Raw genomic sequence first — 23,407 nt, 5'->3', positions numbered from 1 at the left:
AAGAGGCTTAATTATTTAGTTAGCTTATGGCCCTGTTTTAGGGAGGAAGAATGAGCAAAGTCTCAGAGCCAAACCAGCCGCAATCCATGTGGAGTACAGCTATTAATATTTGATCTCCTGCTAGCCTAGAGGCAAAGGGAATAATGTTCATTGCAGGAGCCCAAGACTGAATCCACTTTAACAAATAACTGAGTGGATAACGATAGCGACAAAAAAGGAGGGTGGAACCTTTTGTGCTGTACCTGAGAAGAAGCTGTCGGGGACTCATGAACATCCTGCGGCAAAGCAACTGACATTGTGTCAAGAGCACAGAGGAAATACATCCTCTGCAATCATCAGCCACTGAAAGGCAGTGAACATTGGGCCAAATATACTCCTCGTGCAATTCAGGAGAGGGCTGCATTAGACCTATTGTGAAAGGTAAGGAAAATAGTCAAGGAAGCAGGTGCATTTACTGCATGTGAAGTGTCTTGGTGGAATTCAGCTGTATTGTCTCAGTAGAGCATGATGGGCCTGGTGATCCAAGGCAATGACTCAGGAGTCACAATACCCTCTGCCCCAGAATATGCCTACCAAGTTTCTAGGAAGAGAGGTTTATTGCACTTCCACATTGTGTGCAACTGTTGCTCCCGGTAATGCTCACCCACAAAGCCAGTTCAGATTTGCCACAGGGTGGCATTCTTCTCCATCAAGGAGTATATTTCAGCACCATGGTGGATGGTCAGCAGCTACCCAGTTTTCCTGGCTTCTCCCTCCTTCCCTATTTGGACAATTCCTACAAAGACTTCTGTAGTACTCTGTGTGGGGCAGCAATCATGGTTATAGCCTTAAAATGGTTCACAGGCTGGGAAAAGAGGGTGAGGAAGGAAAAAATTCCCAGGAAAGAGAGAACATCTTCAACTCACAGACTGAAGTCATGATTATTTAGCACAGAACCTCACCCACACCATCATTTTTAAATGCTGTCATGGTGTCAGATCACACATAGCAAACCAATCTGCTGCCAGGTTGTGGTACACTTTCCTGGGACCTCCCTTAAAATATTTGGTGAAATCCACCACCCATTTAAGCTAACAGCTCCTCTACGGTTCCTTTCAGTGGTTCCAGGATTTCACATGTCAATGCTGAGCCTTAATGTTAAAAGTGGGTTGGGGTGGGGGGAACCACAGAAATCTGGCCGAGATTCAGAAAGGCAACTCTTGGTTTTGGAAACTTCAGCTTTTAAGTGCTCAGATGGGCTCATAGTGAAAATCCACCCTCCAAGAAAAAGATGTGTCAATATGGGTGCTCAAAATTACTCATCCTTTTTGAATCTCTTGGCCTTTGTCTTCTAATTGAAGATGCAGGACAGCACGTAGGACATGCCTTTTCCTGGAAAATGGTTTGTGTGCACAAATGAAAGTTCATTAGGGTAAGCAAGCCTTTCAAATACAGAGTGTTTGAGTCACTCGTGCACATATGATAATACACATTCTCGATTCATTATGCACATAGATATTTACTTCATGGCTTTACTCTTGCTTCATTGTGTGTCCATTAACCACCACTAATTGGAAAGGAAAACCGAGAGTTCTCTATTATTTAAAAGATTATGGGGTATTTTAAAACACAACTCAAAGTAATTTTATAGTAGCAATTATTTCATGTCTGTACCTCTAATGGAACTTGGGTAATAAATACTGAATTAACAATAATTTATAATAATCAAAACTTTTTTCAAAAAAGCAAATTGCTTCACAGATAAAGTATTTGAATAGACAAATTAGAAATTATCAAAAGCAGTTTGATCACTTAGTGATAGAAGCTCACTGAAGCTTTAAATGCTTACATTAGTGTGTACCACTTTTCTACAATTTAGCTCAGCCCTTCAAATAGAAAGTATGGGCCCTGCAAATAAGAATGGGCCAGGCAGGGATAACTAATTATAAGAAATCAAACATTAGGTAAATAGCTTTTTTCTTTCATTTTCATAGCTTATTTGTTACTGCAAACAATTTTTATCTAAGAGGGCATTTGTTTTTCTAGAGAAAATTAGTCTTTTGTTTTCACATATCCAAGTTAACAATCATGCATTGCTGCCGGCTAAGGAGAGAAGGAACAAAGTATTTTTCTTACAGTTTCAAATGAGAGGATAGATAGATACATAGATAGACAGATAGATAGATTTACAATTATTATTCTATGTCATCTCACAGATTGGGCAAGTTAATGATCTTCCTTATTAAATATCCTTCTTGTCTCAGTCTCTTACTACTAATCATTTGTATAGCAATCACATCTAGAGTCCTTCACCAGGTCAGGGCCCTATCATGCTGAGTGCTATACAAACATATGGTAAATTATTCTATGCCACCAAATTTTCACAGTCTAGAAGATGACACATAACAAAAGGATTTCACATGCAAGCCAGTGGGAGAAATGGGGCATTCATGAGTCGCATGCATAGTCTGTACCTATTATTGAAATCTATGTGTGTCACAAACAAATCTGAGTTTCACATAATAAAAAAATATGCAAATACATGTTATATTGGACACCTGCGACAATCTTCCCTTGTCGGAGCCAAGAAAAGTGAGAGGTGGCTGTCTCCAGTTGGACCACCCAAATATGGAGAGACCCCCAAATTACCACTATGGACTTCGGAGTAGGTAGCCCCCTACTCTTTCAGAGAAGCCGTTGATAGGTAGGAGAGGTCAGCTCTGGTAATGTCTTGTATCCTCAGATTTACTCAATGCCATCATTTGAGTTTTACAACTGGATTGCAACAAGGAAGTGCAAATGCTGATCTGCTCCTAGCCATAAATCCCTTTTATTTTCATCTTTCTGATTTTTCAGGTTCTATGAAAACTTTTCTTTGTTTCATTTCGTTTTATTTTCCCTTATTTTAGTAGAGATGGGAGTTGGCTTGGTTTGTAACACAAAAGTGTGTCAATAAATCTTGCTTCTCTTCACAGAAAGCCCGGCTTGCAAGGATTCGAGTGGCCAAAACAGGCAGTTCCAGTGCTTATCTCCACAGCAAACGCAATGGCCTGTTGAATGAAGCTTTGGAGTTGACAGTACGTACCAAGAAAATTATCCATTTCGTGGTGGAGATTGAAAAGTTCTCCATCCCAATCAACCCTGTTTTGGTTGTTCCCCCTTGCCACAAAGACACACCTAATTGCTTGTTATTCAGGGTGCCAGCTTCACACGTTGAGTTATGCTACACTATAATTACACGACAATTTACTATAAAGGCTATATGTGGAGACAGCTGGAATTCAGCTGCAAAACTGGAGAGGGAGGGAGTGACTTTTTGGGGCTCTTTCTTGAGCTAGGAATATGTCCAGCCTCCTAACGATGACGGAAGCACAAAGAGCACTAATGTGTATTGAAGCCATTGGAGCTGTCACCATTTATATGAGGTCTGGATTTGGCCCTCCAATACATTTCCATAATCTTCAATAATGAGTCACTTGTTTAAAAACAAACTCTCTCTATATGCATAAGAGTGCAATATGAAAAAGTGTCATGCTGTGTGCCAATAGCTCAGTATCTCAGTATAACCTTGCTAATTTTTATTTTACTGAGCCATAAACTAGATGATGCACAACCCAACGCACTCACACATGTGCACACAAACACACACACTGAATTCGCTCACACCCTATTTCTCAGCACCTATAATGAGTTTCCGTGAGGCAATCCACTGGCTTCAATAATTTAACAAAATGTGCTGTGGAACACTCACCAACCTGCTCTGCTGTATCGCAGGCCATTCATACCCACAGCTGCCAAAACAACTGGATGAGATTTCTACTAATGCATTATTCTTAAATATCTTTTTAAAAAATCATATTTGTTTCCTAGGGGTTCAACCAGCTGCTGTCAGTTCCCATTGGCCTTGACATGAGTTGATCTTGACATGAGTCTTGAATGCTTAACCTTTCAGCTCAGCCCAGATCTGTCGGTGACTTGAAAGCCACTTCTTTGCAGCAGCACTTCTGGGAGGCTGTGTGATTCAGAGATGCCTCTCTGGGGCACTGTTCCTGCACACTTCCCTCTCATTCGGGGTACAGAGCTAGTGATTTGCTGCTGGTGTGACAGCTTATTAGCAGGAGACAAAACCTGCTCCCTCTTCCCCCGCCCCCCGTGGCCAGCATCCCCATACCCAAGCTCTGTCTCATCTGTACAAGGTGCATATGGCATTCCAAGTGTCCCACCTGGTATGCAGTCCAAGTCAGGGTCTAACCTAAGTTCTGTCCTTTTCTCTCTGATTAATGGTTCTCTTGGTCGGGGTATAACTGCAAGGATCTGATATCTCTGAAAAATCATGTGTCATGTTTATTCTCACCTTGTAACATGCAAAATATATCAGGAAGTGATCTCCAAACCGCCACACATACCCACTCATCAATTCACTCCTGTAGCACTGGCCACTCTTGTGATTTTTTGTTTACTGTGCATCTTGCAGTTTAGTGGGTTTTTTTAAAACCCCAGCTCCTGAAGTCAGTTGAATACAGAATCTCAGTGTCTTTTAATAAAAACAAGCCTCAAGCCCTCCTGGTTGCAGAGAAAAGCTAGGAAATATGAACACTGAGAACTCAAGAGTGAACAGGTAAATAAAAAAGTATCCAAAACTTCTATTATTGTCAAAAATGTCCTAACATTAAGCCCATTTCATGATTTTGGAAGATCTGAGGTTGGCAATGCTGCACTTCTGCACCTCATCACCCTCAGCAGGAGCTTGTGAGCAGAAAAAGGCCCAGCACTTGCAGAGTTGGTGAGTCACTGGCATGAGATCAAAAAGTTGTGGAGGGGTTCCCAGCAGCATGAGCCCTGAAACTATTACAGGCTCACAACGGTTAGATTGCAGGAAGGAGAGGAAAATGTATCACTGCCCCTGTCCTGTGCACCTCGGTGGCTGTATTTTTAATAGCAAGCTATCTGGAGGCTAATATTAGCTATTCATGAGGAATGAGAGTTTTAAGTGCGTCAGATTGCTCAGCAGAAGTAGTGGAAATGAGAGGAGGGCGGTACATTAAAGCCTGCTTGAAAGCTGAGCAGAATGAACACGTTTCGTAGGTTTAATTTCAAATAAATCAGTCCTCAGAGCACACAAGAAATAGAAACTGCATCATTGAACTTTGAGAGCGCTTAACGCTGTGTGCATACATCCATATTCTGGACCTAACCCTGAAAACACTACGCTACCTGGTGCTCCCTAAAGGGAACAGTCAAGGCAGTGAGCATTCACAGGTATTTTTACTCTGTTCTTGCCAAGTCAGATGAAACACTTGCTTTGTAATAGTGGAGAGAGAGGGCTTCAATATTTGGCCTGCAGTATCTCCATGGGGCTCATTGGCATCTGATCCAGCTGCCATTTCAATTCAGCGAGGGCTGGATTAGGAACATAGGATCCACCATAGTTGCATATACTGTGCAGCGCCTTTACAATGCAGATATCCCCACTGGTTCCAGTGAGCTTACTTACAGAATAAGGATGCTACTCTAAGGGAGTAAGGGTTGAGGAATCTGGCTGCCAGCTGCCATGATAAATAGTCTCAGAGGGGCAGCTGTGTGAGTCTGTAGCTTCACAAAAAAACCAAGCAGTCCTGTAGGGCAAGAGCGTTCATGTGTAAAACCCTCTTCCTCAGATGAAATAATAGAGCAGAACAATAGAATCCAGGGTTTATATGGTCAGGAGAAGGAAGGGAACAAAGGAGTTACCTGTCACTAGTAGCACCAGTTAATGAAGCAGATTAAGTAAGATGTGTCTCATTCCTGCAAATATCAAAGGTGGGGAAATTGCCCTTGAAGTGGATAAGATAGTTAAGATCTCTGTTCAGGCCAAGGTTAAACATGTCAGATTGGTAAATGAATTCCAATTCAGATGTCTCCGCTACCCCATGATGTCTTTTCACACAGATCCCAAAGAAGCATCCTGCATCAGACACTAGACTGGGATGCCCAGGAACTGGATTCTGTCACTGACTCACTGTCATTTTCTTTCTCCTCTAAACAAGGGACAATGGTATTTAGCACCTTTTGCATATGCCACTGAGCTCTCTAGAGGAAAATGGCTCTAGAAGCACTAAGCAAAGGTGAGAGAGAAGTTCTCATGTTCCACATTTGCCAAAAGCCAACCCAGTTGAACAGGGCCTGTGGCTTTTTTGCACTTCTGCCTAGTGACCATTCATGTTTGAATCCAATTCACCACTCATGAGCCTTTGGTTCTATGGCAGACAGTTTCTCTGCTGCTCTGCAAAGGTTCCCAGCCCCTAGGGCCAGTGACACCTCCTGAAAAGGAGCATTAAAGCTTCTCAGCTGGTTGCAAATTTTTTTTAGCACATAAAGCTTGCCAATCAATCTGTGAAAGCTTTGAAAGAGGCACAGCATGGTCACAACTTGAGCCAGGCCTCTGAGAACCAGCTAATATGATTCGGTTCTTTCACCAGGATGCAACGTGCACTAAAAATTTAAATTGAGCCCTGGGTTTTATTGGTTTTTTAATTGTACTGCTTAAAAATGCCATGGCAACTCGGCACAGATGTGCAGCTCTCACTTGATTTTCCAGCCTGTCTCCCCAGCACAAATCGCATCACTTCTCTTGTCAACTGAGCCTTTCTGCCAGACAGCTCACAGAAAGGCTTCTGGGACACCAGAGCAAAAATCCAGAACACATTAGCCTGAGAGCAATATTTGGCTAATAGGTTTGTTCTCTGGCTTTTGCCCAAAATGAGTGGGGAGTGGGTCTTTGTTTGTTTGTTTTTTTTTTAGTTTTGTGGCTATTGCAGATGTTCTCAAGACAATTAAACTATCTCTGAGGCACTTCTAGATAATTTGTGTTTTCATTAATTTATTTAGATTATGGTAGTGTCTAGAGCTGTGGTGTCCAACATGCTAGCCACTAGCCAAAAGTGGCTGTTTGGCCAGAGGAGTGTGACTAGTTGGCCTGAACAATAAATATATTTTCAGAATAATGTGGCTAGTTCACTATATAGCTGGTACAGTGGCTTCTGCTTCAGAACTGGTTGGACACCAAAGATATACAGTCTCTACACAAGTTAGGAGCCTCACTGGACATATATATACTAGGAAAATGCCCTTCCATTGCCAACCTAAATGGCTGAAAGTATGAAAGGATAGGAGAAAGGATGCACTGTTATCCCTTGGGACACTGAGACACAGAGAGATAAAGTGATATATCTCCATCTGTGGCAATGCCAGAAATTTAACTTGGGTTTCTTAAATCCTGCTCCAGTATCTGATCCACAAAACCATGGCAGAATCTGGCCAGTGATTTACTAGTCTGATTATTTTACAGTGTACAGAATAAAGGAATATATCATCTGTCGTTGCGGCATTAGGTACTATTTTGTTTTCTATCTTCTGGATAAATCCTCTGGGCAAATGAACAAGGATTACATTGTAGCTACACTTAGTAATGTATCCTATCCTTCAAGTAGACTGCCTTAGGGTTAGCAATAATTCCAAGTGTAATTACTATGTAGTTCTTATTTGCAATTAGCCAAGAATCTTCATTGCTTACTACTATGTAATCAATACATAATTGTTTTGTAAATGCCCTGTAGCAACAATTTGAGTTGAGCCAGAATGGAAGCACTAGGACTTATGGGTCCCAAAATACAATACGTAGCATTGTGAAGGGTTATCAAAGGAAATAATTACTGCCAGTAACATTTGGACTGACTGCTTTCAGGTGTGTAGGAACACAGGTCAGATTCTCTTCTCACACGGGTGGTTACCCATGATTTACACCAGCTCATGTGCACCATGTCCCTTATGCCTAGAGCCTGGCAGTGTAAGGAACAAATGAACAGCAGAAGGAGTGGTAAAAGGGGAGCTCCCTGAGAGAGAATATTCATTCCCTAAATACAACATTGACTTTGCCTTCTGAAATGCAGGTGTGGGCAAGTTTGCACTTGCCATGCAGATGCTGAATAAGCCGGGTTTGTACACACTCACTCACAGGAGGAAATGGGTGCAGTGTTAACAGATGGAACTTTGGACGTGGTCATGTGTTGGTGGCATGCACCTGTTAGTGGCTGCAGCCTGCACTGGATAAATGAGCCTTCATCTCCTCTTGCCATTACCACCATATTGCTGGGTCCCCGTAAGATGGCTAGTAGAACCACTCTGCCAACCGGAGAGACCTCACCCATTAACATAAAGAAGCCACCTGTCTGAGCAGCCATAGCTATGTTAGGAGGAGAAGTTCTCTAGCTGACAGCGCTGTCCCCACAGCTGTGCTTCTGAGGGCGTCATTTACATTGCTCTGAGCTACATGTTTTTCACACCCAACTGACATAAGTTATACTGACAAAAGAGGCCGCCGCATAGACATGATTCACTTCATGTTGAAATGGGAGGCTGGATATATATTGAAATGAGGCTGTTTTCAGATCTGTCCCTTCATATAGCCAAGAACCCTCTGCTGCCACAATATTGATAAAGGGCAGACTCACCCACGCGGACACAGACCAGCCAGCCTTTGTGCTGGTCCCTCTCTAGTCGACTCTGTCCAAGTCTACTGGCTGAAACAAGGAGAAGAGCTAAGATAAGTGTTCCCTGTAAGCTGAGCTCCTGGTGTTCTGCAGGAAGTGACAGACGTCTGCCTTTACTCAAGGTGCCAGTGGCATAGCTGTCACCCTCAAATTTCTCCAGCACCTGACAAATTTATCTCATGCATGCAGCTACTGTGCAAGGCCAGGCAAAGGCACCTATAGTAACAGTCTGTGGCAGTCCTGCAGTAGTCAAGTTGCAGTGTGTTCTCTCTTCAGGTGGCTTATAATGTTTCCTCTTTTCACCAGTCTTGAAGATGACCCAGACTAAAGCTTTAACCACAAAATCACCTTTTTCTCCAGTACAACTACAGTCACTGCTGCAAGTCAGTAATCTGGGAGTCAGAAAAAATGGGCCACACTCGCTCATCACAAAGTAGGCATGTGTTTCACTGCCCATTTTGGGCTTTGCCTTGTGTTACTGTTCCAAATGGCATTTTAACACATGTTCTGACTGTCCATCCCCCACTGATGTCTACCAAAACAAAAAAACAAGCCAGTAGCACTTTAAAGACGAACAAAATAATTCATTAGGTAAAGCGCTTTCATGGGGCAGACCCACTTCTTCAGATCTCGACATAGTGCTGTACTGGAAATATCTCCAGATCTGAAGAAGTGGGTCTGCCCCACGAAAGCACATTACCTAATAAATTATTTTGTTAGTCTTTAAAGTGCTACATGACTGCTTTTTTGTTTTGCTTTATATCAGTTTATAAATTGTTTAGTCACTCACTCCTAATTAGGCACTGAGACCTTTAATTTAGGAACAATGTGCTTGATTTGGTGTGGCTTCAGGCACAGTCAAAGAAACAAAATCTTTTTTTTTTTCTCTCAAGGTATGGGAGTCACTCAGGTGTGTCACAAATCAATAGAAGTACAACTGATTTTAATCCTTAAAGTCAGCTGGCAGAATGTTCTGCTTTCTATCCCATTCCATCATTTGCTTTCTGAAACTTTGGGGTAGTGCTGTTATGTTCCAGAAAAAGATATTCAAGGCACATGCCCACTTTTATCTCTCAGATTCCAGACTCACAGAGAAGTCTTTCTCCCAGGCACCTCCTGCTGAGGCATCTAAGAAGCTTAAGGGGGCCAATTGCAAACATGCAATTGCCATTTTAATGCATCTAATTGTCTTTGAAAATTTTAGCCACTGACTACCCATAAAGATTAATGAGCAGGATGACTGAAAACAGGCTGTGAAATTGGGGTGGATTTTAGGGTCAGTGAATTTAAAGCTTAACAAAATAGTTCTTAAAACTGCAACTATGAGCTGGAAAAACTGAAATAATCCTTGTTCTGGAACAGCTGCTTCTTAGTGCCCTTCTCTCCATTTCTGGAGCATATCTGATTCTCAAATTGAAGAGTGACTAGTGCATGCAGTACTTTGAGAAGCAAGCATTTGTGTAAGACACGCAAAGACAGCTGATTCACAGGTTTACAGATTGTAGTACACAAACCTTGACTGTGGAGCTCAAAAATGTGCTTATTGGAAATCTTCAGTTGTGTGTGTTTAATCTCTGCCCATTTTAATGGGGCTCCAGAGAGCTCTTAAGGCAGATTTAGTTTCTTTCCATAGATATTTACCATGTTGAACAAGCAACTGAAAGTGCTTTCAGACCTCTTCCTTTCTTACCTGATAATCAACTCACACAATAGTAAATTTAAAACAAAAAAAGCAGCAAAGAAGCACTTTAAAGACTAACAAAATCATTTATTAGGTGAGCTTTCGTGGGACAGACCCACTTAAATAATAAATTTATCTGTTGTCTTTATGCGATTGCATTGAGCTAATAACTTTTCCCCAAAAGGTTGAATTGTGGGTAAGAACAATGAAAGATTAGGCTGTGAGCTCTGTGGGGTTCGTTGATTAGTTGTGGGGTTCCTCGCACAATGGGGCACTGATCCCTCTGTAGAGTCCTTATACCAAAGTAAGACAAGCACTTAAAATCAGTGTGGTCTAATGGTCAGCAGCAGCATTCCCTGGAAGCTGAACACTTGGGTGGCTGCTCTGGAGAGATTCATGTCACCCAGCTGATTAGCAGAGCACCCACAACCAGCAGCTTGTGCTTCTACAGGGGGTGCACATCTACACATGCCTCAGCACCCATAATAAAATTTATTCCACAGATGGATGGAAACTATGAGCAGGAATATTGTCCAGAAAACAGGGGTGAAAGAAAGGAATGTCTGAGTGCCTATCCCAGACCTGAAGCAGACTTCCACAAACTCCTGGGGCAAGTCATTTTACCTTTATATGACTCAGTTTCCCCACAGAGATATTGATACTGCTCTGTCTCAGAAGGTTGGTGTTTGGGTTAGCTGGTACTGGCCTTCAAAGACAATAAGCTTCATCTAAGCATTACTCATACACTGTACTGTAGTTCATTTGTCTGTATTTGTAGGAGATAAAGCCCTCATCATTACACAGTCAGGGTTTCAGCTTGTCTCATACCCACAGCCTGTGCCTCCCACCCAAGACCCTTCAGCAGCAGCATAAAGCCCACCATTAAGTAGGGGTCTAGAGAAAATTAACAGCAGAACAGTTTGCTGGTAGTTTTCCCACCAGTATCTGACTGGGGACTGGGAGGCCCAGCTCTCAGCAGTGTGGACAGAACTTCTCAGGAAGATGAGATTAAGCAAAAAGCATCCTCTGAGGTCCCTGTTTTATTGCAAAGGTCACTTGTGAAGTCACAAGTCACATGCACACATCAATGACAACCCCTCAGCACATTTTTCTTTTACATGGCTTGAATCCTTATTGCTCTCCTGCCCCCAAAATTCAGCCCAATGATAAACCTGCCTAACCCAGCCCACCTTGGCTCCTACAGACACCCTGCTCTCCTTCTAGCAAGCCTGCCTGTAGTCAGCCCTCTTTTAAAAGTTCTAAGCTAATGCATCTCAGGTGTGCCTGATTCTAGCCTAGCTAGGAGTGCCTGCCTGAGCCAATCAAAGACTCTGCCCAGGAATTTTAACTCTGGAAACCAGTCCTGCTGTCTGACTTAGATTGTAAGATCCTTGGAGCTGTTTTTGCAATACCTAGTACCATGTGATACAGAACCCTGATTGAGACACCTGCGTACTACCACAACAGAAATAACAATCAGCAATACAATCATAATTAATACACAACACAACCCCATCAGACACCCTCAGAAAACATGGCTTTTTCTTTCAGAAGACTGCTGCTAATTCCCTCTGTTGTAACCTCTTGTGCCTCTGCTACATGTTCTCCAGTAAAATCTGCTTCACTTCTGCTAACAGGGATGGTTTATTAATAAAATAAAAATAATAATTTGTACCTCTCCAGTGTCTTTTACGCAAGCTGCTTCTCAAACAAAGGGATGGAATATGTGAAGCACTAGACACCGCCAGTTCTCATTGAAATGTGGTGCCATTCTGTCCCCATGGAAACCTCACCCTGCCACTGGAGAACAGAGAACTGTTCCATTTTAGCGGAGTGAATGCTGAGACAGGGCAGGTATTAGAGCTGGGACTGCACCCCAGTAGCAGGGTTCCCTCTAATTTTTCCATCCACAGGCCAAATATAGTTTGTTCTGTGCACCAAGGCATATGCAGATGTGCACCACCAGTAGAAACACAGGCTGCCAGCTGTGGGTGCCCTGCTAGTCAATTGGACAATACCTGAATCTCTCCTGGGCAGCTTCTGGCAAAGAGAAGCTCAGGACACTATTCCTGTCCATCCTGGCTCATAGCTATTGATGGACTTATTCTCCATGAACTTATCTAGTTCTTTTTTGAACCCTGTTAGGGTCTTGGCCTTATCATCCTTGACTGTTCCTTCAGCATCTTAATCATCCAGTGGCCCCATTGGCTGGTTAGCAGGATTCCTGCTTCTGATATACTTTCAAAGAGATTGCTGTTACTTTTTAAGGCTTTGGCTAGCTGTTCTTCAAATTCTTTTTGGCTTTTCTAATTACATCCTTAAACTTCATTTGACAAAGTTTGCTCTATTTTGCACACTAGTACTAAATTTTCACTTTTAAATAGATGCCTCTTTTATCTCTCACTGCTTCTTTTACTTTGTTGTTTAGTCAGGGTGGCACCTTTTTAGTTTGGTTACCATTTTTTTAAAAAATGTGTGGCATATAAGCTGCACATCTGGTACAGTGCCTAAAAAGATCCGTGCAGCTTTCAGGAATTTCACTTGTCTACACTGTACCTTTTAGTTTCTGTTTATCTACTGTCTTCATTTTGTGTTAAATGCTACAGTGTTGGGCTGCTGGGGTGCTTTCCCTGACACAGGCATGTTAAGCTTAATTGTTTTATGGTCTCTTGGACCAGATTCTATGCTGCACTTACAACTAAATCAAGAATTACTTCTCCTCTTTGTGAGTCCCAGACCTAGCTGCTCCAAGAAGCAGTTATTTAAGGTGTTGTGAAACTTTGTCTCTGTATGTGGGGATAGTTGAAATCTCCCATTATTACAGAGAGGTTTTTTTGTTTTGTTTTATTTTGTTTTGTTTGGTTTGGGATTTTTTAGTTGTATTAGCCTCTTTAATCTCCCCAACCCTTTCACAGTCACTATCCCCATCCTGATCTGGGAGATGGTAATATAACTCTACTCCCATAGTCTAATTATTAGAGAATAGAATTACTCTCCATACAGATTCTGTGCAATCTATGGTATAGTTTGGTTCATTTAAGATTTTTATTTCATTTCTTTTTCTTTCTCACCTAGTGCCACACCCCCACCAGTTTCTTTGGGGCCTATTTGTATTAATATGTCCATTTAGTATGAGGCACCCTAGTCCCCCCATCTTCTGATTTAGTCTCTTAGTATTTGTATATTAGCGCTTTAAAAATGTGTCACTTTTTAGGCGTCTGACATCACAGGATGTCATTGAATAAGACTTCTTTTTCATTTGGCTATTTCTTATCAGATCCAGCCATATTTATGCAGCTTCCACTCTCTCCTCCTTACTAGGACATAGAGAATCTCAATTAATAGGTCCTTCTCCACTGGCCACCTCTGTGTGAACCATGTGTTCCTTCCCACCTGTCAGCTTTCCCCCAGCCTTTTGTTGAAAACTGCTCTCTGACCTCTTTATGAAATGGTTGTTCTCTTTATCCCCATGGTTTCATGCTTGGTTCTTCTATTGCTGTCTGTTTAGGGATCTACTGACGATGAGCAGCACATCAGCAAATCCACCTCGCTGATTGAAAGCCAACATCACCACCTGCTGCACTGCTTGGAAAAAACAACTGTAAGTAACAACAGGATCCTTTTTCTGAATCTGATTCTGTCTTTTGCTCCTGAGTCCCAGCTTTCTTTGGAGAGGACAAGGGTACAGTATGGCTTTGGTGTTCTGCGCCAGTGCATGCACTCACAAACGCACACCCCCAGAGGGGATAATAAAATGTCAGCAAAGTGATGGGTGCTGAACTGCTAAAGCTTCTGGGAATACATCACTTTCTTTTTGCGCATTGCTTAACAAATAAGCAGTGTGCAGTGTGCAAAATGCTAACAGTGTAAATCGGTGCAAAAGGCTGGATTGTTCCGTGCAGTGCAAATCGCTGCCCTTCTGATTGGGCAGCATTTCACTCCCTCCTTATACTCACCTTGCAAATGACCGGCACAGCACCAGGAAGTCAGAGAGTTTTACATTAGTGTAAAGCAGCTACTGTGGAGCAGAGTAGTGACTTGTAATGACCGAAGAGACAGACTTGCGGGAGTAGGTTTTAACCATGGTTTCTGAATTAGAACTAAACTCGGTTTGTCCTTGGCTACACTGTCGTTAGTATGGATGAATCACAAGTTGCTCTGAACCCATTGCTCTCATGCACTATGAGGGATGGATAGGATTGCTGGCATGAAGAAGGCTGCAATGGGTAGCTGATGACAGCTTATTCTCTGCACCACATAGAAGGGAGAGAACAACAACTGGACTTTTCCAAGGGAGCAGCCAGGGGCTTTAATGTGATTTAATGACAACGCCTATGTCTTTCCTGACAAGCATCACTTAAAGGAGCAGGAAGTTCATTGAGAGGCCAATCAAGGGTATTCTACAGTAGTGATGTTTCACTCATGCAATACATGGTGCTGGAGTGAGACCCTAGGAAGTGCTAATTTTTTAATTATTAAATATTTCGGTAAGCGGACGTTCCTGGGAAAATTGCAAACAAGTCCTTTATCTCGTGTCCATTTCCAGCTTTATATTCAAAATTGATTTGTGATAAAGGGCCGTATTATTTATATCATCTATCAAGGCCCATTCTAGAAAAAAGCCAGTGAGTTAAAACCTGATACAATTTATCCCCTTTCTCATCTGCAGCTACCGTCAGATACACCTTTGATTTCTGATCCACGCACCATTTTTTCCACAGTGTGGTTCCTACCAGAATAACACCATGTAGGTTTCAAAGATGCTTTGGAAGAAGACCATTGGTTAAATATCTATCGCAGCTCAGTCTCGCAGGTTCTGAAACTCATCATGATGAATTATGAAGTTAATCATTCCTGTGCTGATGTTCATATCCAGTACTGATATCAGTGGTTGTTGATTTCATTTTATAGCATAAGTCAGAGCTTGCCTGTGTGTCTGAGAACTCTGTATGTTATAGTACAAGCAGATACTTCACAACCTGACTCTTCAGCTGTTTAGAATTCTGTACTTATCCCCAAACTTTAAATAGTGTGTTTCAAATGTGGCTACTAGTATTTACAAAGTGCCATAAAATTCCCTGGTATTTTAAAGAAAATAAAGAAGATAAGATCCCTGTCCCAAAGTGCCTACCACCTAATGTCCAGATCCTGCAAAGTCTTAGACACATGCTTACCTTTACATACTGTGTGTAATTCCACTTCCTGTCACTGAGTAAAGTTAAGCAAATCTGAAACTCTTTGCAGGGCTGGGGCCTACATTAGACAGCTAGAGCCAAGGTGATGATCGTCACGCTCTGGAGCTGTAATTTTCTTCCCGGCTTATCCCACTGATTTTAGTGAGACGCCTTGTGGTTTAGGTTGCTATTTGGTTTGAGTAAGGCTGTCGCTGTCTGGCCCAAAATGAATGACAACAACAGACAAAGGGGTCAAAAGGACAGCAACAGAGGGAGAAGAATGCAGGGCAGAAGACTTTTCTTGTATTTTCTTTGGCATATTTTTTGCCAAATTCTTTGGCTGCAATGCCAGTGCAGGATGGAAGTGTTTCTGCATTGAACAGAATCACAGACAGACACAAAACTAGGGAGGTGACCTGTCTTGCCACTGCATTCAGGTATTCTACAAAATACTTGCTGCATTTTTTCCATATTCTCCAGTCAGCCCAACCAGGATGCAATCGTCTGCAGTGTTATCATGTGTTTGGTATCAAGCTTATAGCTGATCTAAGAATGAAAACAAATATTGAAAATAACATACGAGAGGAAGAACAGCAAAAAAAAAATTTATATTCAAAAAATGCAAAATATTGGGAAATGGGGAAACAGAGAGTTATTAAACTGAAAAATTTACCAAGTATGACACTGGATTCTTCATTGCTGGCAATTTTTGAATGAAGATTGGATTTTTAAAAAGACATTCTCTTGTTCAAAAGAAATTATTCTGGGGACGTTCTATGGCCTGTGTTATTCAGGGGCTGGGGTGGGGAGTGAAGAGATTAAATTATCAGAATTGTCCCATCTGGAATCTCTGATTTTCTGTATTGTTGAACAAACTCTTCAACTCAGCAGTAATCATGATGCAAACACTCACAGGAGCTTAAGGTGGCTATTTATTTTTGTTTTGGTTTTTTTTATGGTTCTCAGAAGCTCCTCTCCATATTGAATGGCTGGTCAGTTCTTGGAGTCTGAGTGCTGCTGACCTGGAGTATCAAAGTTTTCAAAAAGGAAATTGTCATTCAAGGAGTCAGATGCAGCATGTTTAGATTGTGGTTCCCAATGCATTAGTCAAAACAGCTCAATCAATTTTTATGTTGAAATTCCTGTACTTCCTTGGCATTCTTAATCTATTAAACCATTATGCAAAAACATCAAATTGCAGCTTATGAATTCTTAAACACTGAAGAGTCACTTTGCAATGTTTCAGAGTTGCAGGAGGAATGGAATGAGGAATGATCCCTGTACCCTGGTTACCAACAAGTTTCAAAGGGTAATTCACCTTTCCTTAAACTATACAGGGACTTTAAAAGTGCATTCTGTATAGTCACCAGAATAAATTTAACAGCTGTGCATGGTGCACAAATCTGGATTTTTAAAGACAAAGTGTGATTGAGATGCTTCCAACAATCATAACTAAAAATTCTTTGCTGTGTTAGCACAAGGTTTGTTAGCTCTGTCTCCTACCCTAGATGTGAGCACTAACATTCATATCCTAGGCTTTCTGTAGCTACTGTCTGCATTGAGCAACATCTTTCAGCCAAAACCTTCCTACCATATTTCCACAAAGGTCAACCAAAACATCGTCCCATTATTCAAGTAATACCTGATCCAGTCTCAATACAATCCTAACTGGGCAAGTCCTGATTCGGTGGCAGAGAATTTGTTTTATCCTCTGCTTCTAGCTCTCAATAAATAAATAAAAGAAAAAAAATTAACAGCTGTCTAAGTGTCTCGGACTTCCTCTGTCTTCAGAAGGAGAATACAAATTAGAAAGAAAGAAAGAAAGAAAGAAATCTAATTTACCAAATGAGTTTAGCAAAGGAAAGGTCAGTTGCCCATTCAAACCAGGGTGCCAGATGGAATGCTAAGATTGAATGGAAGGAATGCTGGGACTAAACTTTGGAATGCAGGAATGGACAATCAATCGTGTTTTTATCTTTTGTTGGCATGTTGTCCTGAAGGGATTGTCCTATCTTGTGGATGATCCCCTGTTATCTGTACGAACTTCCACCATCAAGGTATTTCCTTTTTAAAATCAATGTGTTTTCTACGCTCTCTGTGACATGTCCAGAGTGTTCGTTTCCTTTCTTGTTTACTGGTTCTGTTCTTGAGAGTTTGTGCATGTGGCATTTTGATGCCTTTGTTTGCTGTAAAACTTGGTATCTGTTCCAACGAAAACTGATGGCTGCCTTATCTCCAGTTTCCCCACCCACCAACCCTTCCTTCCTTTTCAGTCCTGATAGGTAAAAAGCTAAATTTGTGTATTAGGCACATATGAATATTTGCACCCAGGTGTGAGTATACTTTGATTCTTCCCTATCCTGTTCTCTACTCCTTGGTGCAAGAGTTATTGCAGGCACTGCAGTCTTCTCTGAGGCCTATTTAGATCAATATGATCATTTACTGTAAGGCACTCTAGTCCTGCAGCCCCGCATCTTCTGATTTAGTCTATTAACATTTCAAGCTCTAGGTGACCCAACTCTGTAGCTCTGGGGTACCCTTCACCATTCTCTCACCACTGCCTCTTCCTCTTTGACGCTTTATTTCTGCCACATGTAACTCAGCTGCCAGCCCAGATTAAAATGCAATTGGAGGCATGATATGCCTTCAAGAACTGGCTTAATCCACACACCACATACCACACCTAAATTTTCCCACTGAATGGCCATCTGGTTCTGCTGACTAAAAGAGGGTGCCTCATAGCCTTCTTCCCAAACACATAGCCAGGCAGCCTGGCTCTCCCATCCACACCATTTTGTACCAGTGGGGCTCTACTGGCTTCACAAGAATCCCTTCAGAGATACAGATGTTCAGGCAAAAGTTAAAATCAGGACCAGACTACCTATGGTTCTGGGGTGCATAAGTCAGAAAGCCTTGTCATGCCTGTGCTGAGCCTCTCTTACTCCCATGTTGGTGTGGGAGAGCAAACAAGTCCTCTTGGATGCAATGAGTCATGGGATGAAGTCATCTTCCATGTTGTTGGCATTTGCTTTAAATATGGGAACTATCTAGTGCAAGCTGCTTCAGGCACAGGGGTAGAGAGTGTCTCACACGCGGGAGGTGCTGACCTATCCCACAAGCCTAGCAGAAGGTGTTCTTGACAACGAAACATTGTGCGGTAGCTACCAGTGAGAGTGACACTGCTGTACTTTTCCCTGCCAGAACCATGAGTTCATAGATGAGCAGCTGTTTGAGCAGAACTGCATGGACAGCTCCATGCAGAATTACCCCTCCACGCGCAGTCCCTCCCTCTCAAGCCACCACGGCGTCTCCACCTCCTGTTGTTCTCGTCGCAACAAGAAGACGACTCATCTTCCCAACTCCAGCGTGCCAGCCACTCGCCTGCGCAGCATGCAGGAGCTAAGCACGATACACATCCAGTGCAGCGAACAGCCTTCCCTTACAACAAGGTACGGTGAGTAGACTCTCGGGGCTGCTTGCTGCTTGTAAACCCGCTAAGGGTGATGTCTGTTTGAGATGAGTTTGGGTCACTTTTACCTACTCTGCTGAGGAGAACTGAGTCCCACTGAGGCCAGCCTAACTTCCAGTTCTACTGTTAGAGTCACGGGAGAAGTGACAGCTGACTGCTTTCTGCAACTCCTATGGACTCAGCTCAGAGGGAGCTGATTCCAAGTTCTTGTTTGGCTCTTCTCCATCTAGTTTTGACTCCATAGAACTGATCCCAAGCTGAGGACCCCATTGGTTCAGCCCCCGCTGAAGCCAGGTTGCTACAACGTATGCAGTACCATCCCTGCAACCCAGCAACTGGCAATGCCCAGCTCAGCACAACTCTCATTGGGTTAACCAGAAGTAGGCAGCTCTCAGTTCCTCCCTGCTTAGCCATAGCTGTGTGCTCTGTCCTGAGCAATGCCAGGCAGTATCGGTTCCAGGCAATCTGTCTGTGCTTATTCACTATGCAGCCCTATGCTGACTTGGCCCGCCAGGGAAAGCGACTCCATTGAGTCAATTGTCTACTGCTGTCCAAATGGTAGGAGCATCAAAGGGGGTAAAAACAAGATTTTCAATATGGGTTTAGTTGGGCTTAGCTAACATGGGATTGGTAACATGGGTAAAGAAAGGTCTTGCTTTCAAAATACAGCTTTCAAATTGGCCATCCTTTTAAACATGATTAACTGCATAACCAGGACATTGCCATTGTTGTAATTGGAGTGAATTTCTAAAATCCTCTCTCTGTGCCCAGCCTAACATCTTGGATTTTAGAAGCTTTGGAAGAGGGGAGGACGCAATGCCTCACATCTCTAACAGCAACTCCAGCCCTTGTCCTGATTCCAATCTGTATGGGAACCATTTAACCCACATCAGAAATGCAGCTGATGCAGCTATTCTGCATCAGTGGGGGTAGGGGAGGGGGGGTTAAGTGAAGAAAAATGTATCATAATGGGCATGGGAAAGGGAGTACCGAGGGGGTTCATTACCCATGGCCCTTCCAGGAAGGATTAGACTGGAGAAAAGGACGGTTTATTCCTACAAAGTTCTATTTAAAAAAAAACAAACTTGCTAGCTATTGGAGTTTTAAAGAAAACCTCGACAATGTCACCCAAGTGTAATCAACATATGACCGAGTCTGCAGCTAGTCTGAAACAATACCGCTGAAGGGTATGAATTGCTGTGTTCATTCCAGTGGGTACTAAAACCAACTGCAATCATGACAGCTTAAATATCAGAACTGTAAACTATGGCCCTGCTCATCTGATATGATGAAGACCTGTAACTTCTAGCATGAGCTGCTGCTCATGGTAGGCTGGGGTTTAAGGGCCCGTGGAGAGGTTCAGATGGGAAGGAGAGATAGGGAACTCTTTTAATTTTCCTGAAGTGGGGTTCAGTTTTCTAAGGTTCTGGAAACTCTGCTTAGCCTCTTCAGCTGAGACAGCACCTACAGCTACTCTAGTGTAGACTACAGCAGAGAGCTCTCCCGTCAACCTAACTGATTCACCCACAATGAGTGGTGGTGGCTACGTCAGCAGGAGAGGCTCTCCCACCAGCAACAGCCCAGTGGTTAGATGGGTGTAACTCATTGTGATCGGGGGTGCCTTCTTTGCAGTGTAGATATAGCCTGGATGGCGTCAGTGGTTTGCCAGCACTGGATAGGGTAATCCAACCATCTGTTACCAGCAAACCCCTCCTCTTTTCCCTGCTTAAAACTGCAGAGGTAATTTAATGGGCCACTGTACCTTGAATGGTCCCTTACAATGTGGGAAACTTAACATTAATCAATCTGTTTGACCTTGCATTTAGCTGTGATGCAAGGCACAGCTTTCCTGGCCTGCAGTAAAGTTCAGTTTGGCTTGAAAGCACCTCCCTCGCACCCACAAGAAGTTGGCCCAATAACATATGTTGCCTCACCCAGCTTGTTGTGCAGAATTTCCTGGAGACATCAGGAAAGTGCCTCTTGGTGAGTCAACCTGTAATAAACAACAGTGGTGACTTTCCAACAGGGAGCCCTTTCTAGTTTGAAAGGACAAACCCTCCATTTCATGCAAGCCTGATGGGCTAAGTAGCAGAGGACTCCTGCAGCGCTGCAGATGCACAGAAAACAGACCTATCATTTTCCCTCAGTAATTAATTATAGGATGCAACTGAGGCAGATCTAATAGAAGTGCTCCAAACTGCCAGATCCTCAAGATGATTGCAGGGGAAAAAAGCAGAAAAGATAAAGGGATGGAGGCTTTGAAAGGAGACATAAAACTGCATTGAAGTTTGAGCCCATGGTCCCAATATGGCTTTGGATCTGATTCTCTACTCAGTTACACCAGGTTTACCCATATACCCACTCACAGTTGATTTCCACCACTCATGAGCACAGAAGCAGGTGTAATAGCTGCTAAAGGAAACAGATCAAGGCACAGGGCCAATTTCTCATCTGAAATCAGTGGTCTTGCTCAGATTTACAGCAACTAAGGATCCAGCAGCATGACTCTGCATTGGTTACTTTCTTTCCTGGGGACTGAGGGAGCAGACAGCTTCTAGCAGTAGCAGAGGGTGAGCTCTGGCTTGTGCCAGAGTCACCCTGGAGCTGCCACAGATGGTTATTCATTAGTCACAGCTGCTGCTGAGAGCACAGATGACCACTTCTGGAAGCTGCACTCATGTCCCATCCACCTCAATGCTGTGTAGGCCCTGTGTCACTTCTCCTCCATGCCTGTGTGCATCCCATTCAAAGCACCACTGCCCCTTGCTGCATCCTGCCCCTCAATCTGATTTAATTGTTGGGTCTGAGTTTATATATCGGGATGCGAGCCATGCCAGTGAGTGTTTATCACCTTTCGCTGAGGGCCTCTGCCGCTATGCTGAAGGGGGAGAAACACAAATCCACTGCACAAGGCATGTGAAATGCAAGTCTTGCACGATGCATTAGAATGGTGCATAAAACACAAACAAGAATGTCCACAGTTCATAACAGCCATAACAGAGGCAATTCAGCCTGGGATTTCAATAACCAGAGGCAATTCAGCAGGCCTGGTGTTAACAGGAATACAGGAACTGGCCCACTGGACCCCGTCAATAGAAACATCTAGCCCAGGGTCTCATCTCCAGCACTAGAGCTCCAGAGGAACGTGCAAGAAACTCTGAGAAGTCTGAACGAAGATGTAACCTATTCACAGGCAAAGCTGCAAACTAATCAGGCGGCAAGTAAGGAGGTCCAGTGAACATCAGGGTCTGAGGGGATTGTTCAGTGGTTTCTGCTGTGGCCAGTTTTCAATGGCCTTTCTTCCGAGGCCTAGGACACCATGGGGCAGCTGTTGCCTTTGTTACTGGCTCTTGTAAAATAATCCCTTTTGTTTTCTAGTCGTTCCAGTCTCAATATGAAATCGGATGACGGGCTGAGACCAAACTGCAAAACCTCCCAGCTGACAACAGCCATCATCAGTATCCCTACGCCACCGGTGCTGACGCCCGAAGGAGAGAGCCGGCCCCCACCGAGCAGTCCCCACCACTCGACGAACACTTCCACTATAAGCAGCAATGTGGTCAAGGTCTCGGCCTTGTAAGAAGTCTTAATGTGAAGGAAGCAGCTGGAATGCCGGCGCCTCTCTCCCACCACACCTTCATATTCCTTTCTTGCTGCAAATTGTGCCTGGATGGACCAACCCTGACATTTCGTCATAGAATTAGGAATGGAGACCTAATGAGGCAGCTTTCTTCAAACTTGCATTCATGCCATGGACTGAGAATACATGAGGAGAGGAAGAAAGAGGTGGGTTGGAGACAGGGTGGGTGTGTACCCGCGCCCGTGGAAAGCCTTGTTCCAGGCTGTGAAGCAGAGTATTGTTTCTAGAGGCTAGAGAATAAGAACCATCATGGCAACAAGAAAGTCAATAAAGAAACAGAAATATAACACTGTGTATCTCGGCACCTTTTTAAAGGTTTTTAATGGATAATATTTATTCATGAGGAAATGACTGAAAAAGGTGAAAAAACAATGGATTTTGTGATTTTTCTTTCCTTCATGGAGCTGAATCTTTAATCAACCAAAATTACACATCTTTTTTTTCCTTTTATAGAGAAAGATTTAGACAAAGAAGACAGCTGTCACAAAATCTATTTCCGTTTGTGTGTGTGTGTGGATGTGGATGTGTGAAAGAGACCCACAATGAAATGACACACAAAGGTCTCAGCTCATGTTCATGATTTGGTGCACAGTAGCAAACTGGTTGCACAAACACCCTGGCACACATGCACGCACGCACGCACACACCCACACACAAATAAATCTTTCACCCTGGATAGCAATCTTTATTTAGATGATTTTGTAACTGCCTTTTAAGTCAATACAGTGAACCTGCAAACTGTGTTTGTCTGCTAATTATTGTCTGTGAAAACATATTTGTGGAAAAAAAAAAAAAAGACAGGCTTTGGTAGAGTGTTAGTCCCACATGGATTTCTGCTTTCTATTTTTGTTATCACTTACTTGTAAAGCGTGTGACTAGATTACCAGTTCTGTATTTTTAAAAGGAAAAAAAAATAAAATAGAGGAAAACTTTTTT

General features: G+C 42.9%; 1 protein-coding gene across 2 annotated transcripts in view; it reads left to right on the top strand.

The window, feature by feature from the left end:
* Positions 1-22,411, top strand: part of KCND3 (potassium voltage-gated channel subfamily D member 3) — a 216,930-nt gene extending 194,519 nt beyond the window's left edge. Inside the window, exons 3-7 of one of the 2 annotated variants that reach the window (XM_074977528.1) lie at positions 2,955-3,056; positions 13,697-13,789; positions 17,363-17,419; positions 18,564-18,811; positions 22,210-22,411. In XM_074977528.1, coding sequence (XP_074833629.1) covers positions 2,955-3,056; positions 13,697-13,789; positions 17,363-17,419; positions 18,564-18,811; positions 22,210-22,411 — 702 coding nt within the window. The remainder of the gene's footprint in view (positions 1-2,954; positions 3,057-13,696; positions 13,790-17,362; positions 17,420-18,563; positions 18,812-22,209) is intronic. The other variant, XM_074977529.1, reaches the window with a different exon arrangement.
* The last annotated feature ends 996 nt before the right edge of the window (positions 22,412-23,407 follow it).

Source organism: Carettochelys insculpta, chromosome 26 (genome assembly GCF_033958435.1).
Source record: "Carettochelys insculpta isolate YL-2023 chromosome 26, ASM3395843v1, whole genome shotgun sequence".
Lineage (NCBI taxonomy): Eukaryota > Metazoa > Chordata > Testudines > Carettochelyidae > Carettochelys > Carettochelys insculpta.
Note: the sequence above shows the minus strand (reverse complement) of the source record. Positions and strands in the feature narration are given on the sequence as shown.